The sequence below is a fragment of the Cicer arietinum genome, chromosome 4 (assembly GCF_000331145.2).
Source record: "Cicer arietinum cultivar CDC Frontier isolate Library 1 chromosome 4, Cicar.CDCFrontier_v2.0, whole genome shotgun sequence".
Taxonomy (NCBI): domain Eukaryota; kingdom Viridiplantae; phylum Streptophyta; class Magnoliopsida; order Fabales; family Fabaceae; genus Cicer; species Cicer arietinum.
In genome coordinates this window covers 57,026,485-57,034,800 of record NC_021163.2, presented here as the reverse complement: position 1 = coordinate 57,034,800, position 8,316 = coordinate 57,026,485, and the positions used below count along the sequence as shown (strand labels likewise).

General features: G+C 29.3%; 1 protein-coding gene across 1 annotated transcript; it reads right to left on the bottom strand.

The window, feature by feature from the left end:
• Nucleotides 1–55: 55 nt before the first annotated feature.
• Nucleotides 56–2,439, bottom strand: LOC101506419 (probable 6-phosphogluconolactonase 4, chloroplastic). The gene is made up of 3 exons (XM_004498347.4): nucleotides 2,018–2,439; nucleotides 1,680–1,815; nucleotides 56–737 (listed from the first exon to the last, which is right to left on the bottom strand). The coding sequence occupies exons 1-3, from the start codon at nucleotides 2,374–2,376 to the stop codon at nucleotides 264–266; spliced, it is 969 nt and encodes a 322-aa protein (XP_004498404.1). The 5' UTR covers nucleotides 2,377–2,439; the 3' UTR covers nucleotides 56–263.
• Nucleotides 2,440–8,316: the final 5,877 nt, after the last annotated feature.

Sequence of the window (8,316 nt, the reverse complement as noted above, 5' to 3'; positions counted from 1 at the left end):
AATAGAAAAAATAAAAAATCAAAAAAAAAAAAAAAAAAAAAAAAAACATAATTAATTTAAATCGTGAGTAGCAATCCCATATAATTTGCTTTATTTTCTCTTTAAAATATATATATTATGTGTCTATTTAGAACGTAGTGAATTTAACAAAATCATAGCAGTGTCATGATTTTTCAAAATTACAAAGTGTAAGTTTTGTCAAAATCACGACAGACCATGTATAATTCAGTCAAACTCCCTATCAATCCAAACGCTCACTCAAATTAACTATACAGCCTTGAAGCTGCACCCTTATCCAAGAACCATTTAATCTCTCCCTCAGGTGAAACCTTTTGAATAGGAAGATAATTATCAGCATTAGGAGGTTTCTCAAGTGCAGAGTAAACAACATCAGCTTTACCAGCACCAGTCACAACCATAGCAATATTTGAAGAAGCATTGATCACTGGCAATGTAAAAGTGATTCTCTCAGGAGGTGGTTTAGGGGCATTTTTTAGATAAGTAACCCATTTATTATTCTCATTTGTTGCAGGGTACCCTGGAAACAGAGAAGCTACATGTCCATCAGGTCCCATATCTAATAACATAAGATCAAATTTTGGGAATCCTGTGAGAGGTGATGTTGATATCACACTGCTTGTCACTAAACGTCTCACTGTTGTTTCATAAACATCTGCTGCTCCATCTGCTGGTAAGGCATCATCAATTGTGTACACATTTAGTGCGGGGATTGGTACCTTTCAAATACAACAATGTGGATTAATTTATTTTGTCTGTTGAAGAAACAGTAAAGAAACTAGTATATAATTGAGAGATCTCAAGTTCGATCTAGTATATGATATTCAGTCTAACAATATTGATATTTTTCAATTAGGTGAGAATCTTACGATAGTCAATTTTATTATAGTAATAATACTGAATATGGAGAATGTTGTCCATAATTTTATGTTTTTATTATAATTTCATGGTTAATTGAACAAAGTCAATGTAAAGAATTTAAGAGTTTAATAAGTATACAATGAGTCATGTCAAAAAGTTTGATTAGGTTTTTATATAAGTTTGAGTCAGTTTTATACAAAATTGATTTATAAAATAGCGTGTCTTTTTATATAAATTTTTTTTAGTCTTATTGGGTTTAGTGAGTGGCCCAAATAAATGGACTATTTTTTTATGAGAAAGAAACAAAACGACAAAAGAAAACAAAACAGAACACGCAAACGAGCGACGCCTATGACATCAACAATCTAATGTGACTCAAATGTGAGTGTCAACTATGTCAAATCTTTACCTAAGCATGTAAAAAGATAAATTTTGGTACTATATTAAGTTTTTATATTTAGTATAATTGATTCATATAAAATCGATTGGTAAGGTGAGAAATGCATGTCTTAGTAAACTCTTTTAAACCTTATCTATTTTGAATGAGTTAAGATTATCTCCATTTCCTCCATTACTAAAGTTTTTAGTGAATATATGCATATGTTTTGAAAATTGTGTCATTTATATTATACAATTAGACTTTTATACACTTAAAACATTAGTAATGGAGCTTTCAATTTCTTTTGAGAAATGAAGAGGGTCTCAGCTAGTTCAATTTTAATTTGGTATCATATCATAAAATTAAACTAAGTTTGGCGAAAGAAATATCCAAGTGACATAATATATAATGTTATGTATACCCTAGAGATGAATCCATCATAAGCAAGTTTGTAATTGCTATCTACGTGAGTCTTTGGCACCACTCTCTCATCCACCAAAAATATATGCCACTTAGACCAATCGATAGTGTCACAATATGGAGGTTCCACCAGCTTCCTGTAATTGTAACATAAAATATTCATTGTCAAAATTTTCCACATATAATTAACTTTGCAAAGCTAGATACAACTATTTTATTTTTCAACTAAAAAAGGGAAAAAATTATACTTGTTTCCTTAACACAATCAATATGCAAGAGCAAGAGATTTGAAATTTATAAAATGAATTTAGCGGAATCAAAATACAAGCAAAACAATACCTAAGGTACTTGACAGGTCCAGGAGACAAAACGACAGTGAAACGTCCTTTCTCTCTAATGTATTTATTGGAGAGGTCAGCAATATGTTTGGCCAAAGACACAGAAAGATGCTCTTTACTTAACACCTCCACATTCTTGTTGTTATTTATTGATGCCTTTACTAAGCCACCAACATGAATTCTCCTAGGTTTCAATTGAATAGGAGAAGACACATTGTTCCTTAGAGGGTGATAGAGGTTTTTTAGTCCTACTTGGGGTGACAACAATGACATAGTTGAGGATCGTGTGTGTGACTTGTGTTTGGAATGCAACATGCTTTGGGGAGTGCATGAAAGGGAGAGAAATGTGGAAGTGGCCATTGATTAATTAAAAACACTAAGTTGAATTGAGTATTTGAATGGAACTTGCATTATACTTGGTCATTAGCAACCTTATTTATGTTAAATTTCTTATATTCTTTTATTACTATAGGAAGCAAGGTATGGATCCTTATGTAAGTTCTAGAAGCAATCGCGTACAAAATCTTTCAAATGGATTTGTGAAGGAACAACCTTTATATAGAAGCTGTTGGCTTTGTTTAATTTATTTTTAGAGTTTAATTTTTATGCACCAATATAAAAAAATTTACAGTTTATCATAATCGATAATCATATTTATTATTTTAATGGTGGTCAAAATAAAAATTAAATATTTTTATTAATTTGATAGTTGTAATTAATTGATAATATAAAATATATTTACACTGTCGTTACATTTATATTAAATTTATATTAAATTCTTATTTTTGAAGGCAAATTCATATAAAACTAACACTTATTTTATGATTCTTTTTTAAAGTAATAGACTTTAAACGTACAAAAATAATTAATTTTGATATGATAGATTGGAATTCTGGATACAAATTAATATATAATTGTGTTATCTAAAATTGATAATGTATTGATATGTCTATGAAAATAGTACACACCAACAAAACTATGTATTAATTTGTCTCAAGAAACTTGATAAGGTACCCTCGTGATTTGTTCTCCAATTTTGTTTGTGCTTCTAATTATTTGCTATTTTTTTATTTCGTGACAGGAACAACTAAATAATATTTATTATTGTTAGTCTAAATAATAAATAATTTAAATTATTTTGATACTTCTTAATTAATCTTTAGGAATACGATAATCTATTATACTATTTATTATACTATTTATGTAATAGAGTACATTTGTTTTAAGTGTATTATTAATGCAACAAGTTCATGGCGCCGTTCTCAAGGATTAATTTAACAATATTAAACGGGGCTTTTTTTGTTACTTTAGAGATTTTTTCCCTTGTTTTAGTTTAATTTAAATTATTGAAAACAAAAAAATTATGATTGTTCAGCTTGTCTTTAGTTTTTATTATTTTTATTCTATTTTAATTTATGCTATTAAAAAAATTGTTCATTTATTTTTCTTTTCTTTCTTATTATTATTTCAATTTTATTTTTACCCTACCTTATTTTATTAAAAAACAATAAATAAATAAAAATTGTTCCTTTAATTTAGTTGTTATTAGTTTTATTAAATGTTTTTTTTACTTGTGCATGTTCATTCGCTCCTCAGAGTCTTTTACTGATGATCCTTTGTAGAAAAAAAAATATGGCTGAGAGAAAAGCTATAAGAGATTATATCACGGACAACTAAGAATAAATTGTTGAGAAAAAATATCTCAAATGATTTTAATGATAATAAAATTATTTAAAAGATTATGATTGTGGTTAATGACTAATTTGTGCTCTTAAGTGAATTCATATTAGAAAACAAGTTACTCATCATTAAGACAAAAAGGAAAAAAAATATGACTCAATCCATCAAGTTTTCAAAAGTGGAGGATAGACAGACAATGAGATGAACCCTTAAGAGGATGAAGTTTCAGATATGCAAAATATTCAATGTCACTGAAATAATGATTTCTTGTCATAAAGAGAAAATAAATCAGTGTCAAAGAATGAAAGAAAAATCAATTTAAAATAAGAGGTCGAAGGCCAGAGTTTATATGACAGATGATGGACTGTAAGAGGATGGACATCTAGCTCACTTCATCCTCACATGTTGAAAATGACCCAACACATCAACGTACAAAAAGATTGTAGGTAACAAGATAAAAATATAGTCTTACATGTCTTAAAGAATGAAAAAAGAAAAGGACACCTCGTGTCCTAACTTCTAGGAGGATTGAACCTCTTATACGAGGATGGACTGAAACAGTCCAAAGGACATCTGAATGGCATTTCTATAATTAAGATTAATAACATTGGACTTTTGATTAAGTCCCCAACGGTCATAAAGCATTTTGACACATGGATAGAGCATCACAAAAACTCTATAAAATGAAGGGAGCTCTTCATCATCAAACGCACAACAACACTGCATAAAAAGAGCAATTATAAAAGTTATCAAGAGCATTTCCATCATCTCTTTATACTTTCTATAGTCTTACACTATATCTTTGAAATATTCTTTTAGAAAGTGTTAAGTAAAGAGAAACATCATAATACTCATATCATTTTGTAATTTCCAAGTGAGTTACACTTGGGAATAGTTGAAAGTTGTAAGAAATAAAGTTGTAAGCTTTGTGATGCTAAAGAACACACGAAGTGTAACTAACCTCTGTGAGAGGTTAATCCATTTGATCCATAGTAAAAAGCTCACAAGTGTGTGAGGATTGGACGTAGCCTTCATTGGTGAACCAGTATAAAGTTATGTGTGTCATCTTCTATACTCTCTCTCTTTTATTTATTCAGCTGATATTTAAAGTATTAATTAAAAGACATTGAGAGACAGTTACTCCTCCTCCTTGTCAATATTGTAACTTGATAGGATATGATAGTCAAGACTATCCAATAAAATATTCTTAGAATTACTATGAGGTTTGTCATGATGGGATCAATATGATTTGTACTCCTTCACGTGGAACATTACTTACATACCCTCTTGCATGTAACTTCAATGTCTAAAGCAGAAAAATGACCTAGATATCGATGAGAAACTTACCACCTTCATGCAAAATACTCTTTTTGAGTTATATCAAAGGCCTCCATACGCGTCATCCAATTAAATTGAGTCTGTAACGCCCAGTCATTTTATTTTATTTTTATATTTAATTTTGGGAATAGAAATAATTGTTGACGATATTATTTTAATTTTTGATAATAATAATAATAATAATAATAATAATAATAATAATAATAATAATAATAATAATAATAATAATAATAATAATAATAATAATAATAATAATAATAATAAAAGCAACCGTTAAAAAATGTTTCATTTGGGTGGAAATGCCACGTTCCCCACTCCTGCCTTAACGTTCCCACGGCTTAACGTTCCTCATAAAAAAAAGGAAAAAAAAAAAACAAAAGGGACGTCTTCCATTCAAAAACAACGTTGTGCGATATAGCAAAAAGAGTTTAAGATAGAAAAAGGAAAGAATTCAAGAAGGAGTTGGTAATTCATCTCATCAAGTGTAGTGCAATTGGAGCAAAAAGACCGCTGCGTGAGAATTTAATCACGACACGGTAAGGGCATCACTCCAATTATATATTTATACGTATGATTGTATTTATTTTGAAATGTATGATTGCATTTATTGTATGATTGTAATTATTTTAGAATTGTGAGATTGAATATATACTATGTTGAATTGCTTTTATCAAAATTTGGAAAATAAATATGATGTAACATGTTATATTCATGGTTATGTTGAACATATTCAAAGTATGAAAAATAAATATTATGCGATAGGTTGTTATAATGGTTGTGTTGAACATATTCAAAGTGTAAGGAATAAATATAATGTGATACGTTGCTATAATAGTTGTATTGAACATATTCAAGGTATGAATGATAAATGTTAGGCTTAATTGCAGTTTTGGTCCCCCTATTTTAGCTGAATTGCAAAAGTAGTCCCCCCATTTTGTTTCTTCTCAGTTTTGGTCCCCCAAACATAATTTTGGTCTAAAATTTAATGAAATTTCATTTTTTTTACATTTATTTAAGTCACATCATGCCTCAAGATCTCATGTGGAACAACTGTATCTGAAATCTATGATCATAAATGGTGTAGTACGGCTTTAAAAAATGAAATTTCATCAAGTTTTAGACCAAAATTCTGTTTGGGGACCAAAATTGGAGAGAAACAAAATGGGGGGGACTACTTTCGCGATTCAGCTAAAATAAGGTGACCAAAACTGCAATTAAGCCTAAATGTTATATGTGAAATGCCATTAATAACTTAGCATCACATTATATTAATGATTTATTAAAGTGTCCACATTCATGCATTCATTCATAATCGTGTGGTGGTGCGTCCATAATTGGTTGGAGCCCACAGATCCTTGCGGGAATGTTGAGCTATTGGTGTTGCTTGGAAGGACCCACAAAGCTCGAGTTAGTGGTGTTGCTTGAAAGGACCCACGAAGCCCGGGGGAAGCGATATTCCGGAATCATTACATTGGCATATAGATTAAGTCATAAGGTCTGTTTGAGTATGCATTGAATTAAGTGTGATTAATGTTTTATAAAGATAAATGATACATTGTATCTTATGATAATTGGTTGAAATAATGTTATTAACGATGTATATATTATACTGATAAATCTATATACGATTGTATTTGTTCGTTTGGATGAAGCAGTGTTAATAATGAATGCGAATGTTAATAATGAATGATGTGGATATTATGCTCATGAATGTACCTGTTGTTAGTTTTGGGTGAATTAATATGTAATATTGTACTTGTTTTTTTCACTGTACCTCTTAATTCTTAATTGTTTGAGTGAATTAGTGTTATTAATGATGTAGATATCGTGGTATTCTATTGTAAGGTTGTTTGTATGGAGTAACGATTATTATTATTTATACAGATATCATAATAATATATTTGTATTTTCAGTGTACCTCCTGGTTGTTGTTTTGGATGAACTAATGTTATTAATTACGTAAACATTGTTCTGTTGTCTTTTAATTGTTACTGTATATGTGGCAATTTAAATGGAATAATGTCATTAATTATGTGGGTATTGTACTGTTTTATTTATTGTTATTTATTTATTATTTATTAGTAAGAATTTTGGAGATGACCCTTACTTTTGGACAGATGACATTCCTAATCTACTTGCACAATCGGTAAAGTTTTCAGAAGAATAGATGGAACATCTCATTTAATTCTAGGAGTAGTAGTGGTCAGCTTTAGGAAATTTATCTATGTTGAACTCTAGTCTATGCCAATTCTCATTTTATTACTACATTTCTGAACCTTACAATTTGAGTATTAAGTATCTAATTGAGATACTGGTGGATTTTAATTTAATAATGGATTATTTGTTTGTTTGTTTGGAATTACATGGGAAATTATATATTTTGTTTGAAATAAAAAAAAAAAAAAAGGATGTTACATAGCCCAAGTCAAATGAAGTTGAAATCATCACTCACGATTGATGAAGAGTTGAAAGACGAATTTGGACACGAAGGACAAACATTTATTGAAAGATAAATAGCTCGTACTTAATAGATCACTTTTGAGGAAAATCAACACAAGACTTTATGGTTATCGTCATAAAAAAAATCAAGAGACCCCAATTCTTTTGGGAAATATTATATTAACTATTGGTGATGCTATAGTAAATGTGGTAAAGGGGAAGGTGACTTGGTGTTGTAAGAAAAAAGATGTTTTTAAAGTTTTAAATTCCTTTTAAAATTTCTCTCATATTATTTCTTTATATTTTGATAATGTGATTGTTACTAATGATTTTAGTAACTACAAGATGCAAGACCCTTTGGAAATATATTATCTTGCATGATCGTAGTATAGTGGTGTGTGGAGATAAAATTAGAATTTCACCATCTTTCGAAACTCATTCATCACATAGAAAAAGAAAGAAAAATGTGAACTATGTGGTTAGGAGGTTAAGAAAAGGCAGTGCCTTAAAGGTGAAATATGTCCTTAGAGAGTCGCATGATTGATTCTTAGGCTATCGTCATGCTGATAGCATTAAACAAGGGATTTGTACGAGGCAACCTATATTAATAAATTTTTATTTAATTCTAGTTCAAATTTATTATTTTTGTATGTTTAATTCTTTTTAGAAAATAAAATGTCTAACTACAAGCTCTTTAAGGGAAGTTACTTTTACTTTCTCTCATTTACTTATTTATTGTGTCTATTTGAATATTTTACATTGAGAATCATGCTTTATGATGACACATTTGCTCGCTTGTTTTATTTGAATTACGTGTTTGAAATTTGAATTACGTGTTTGACA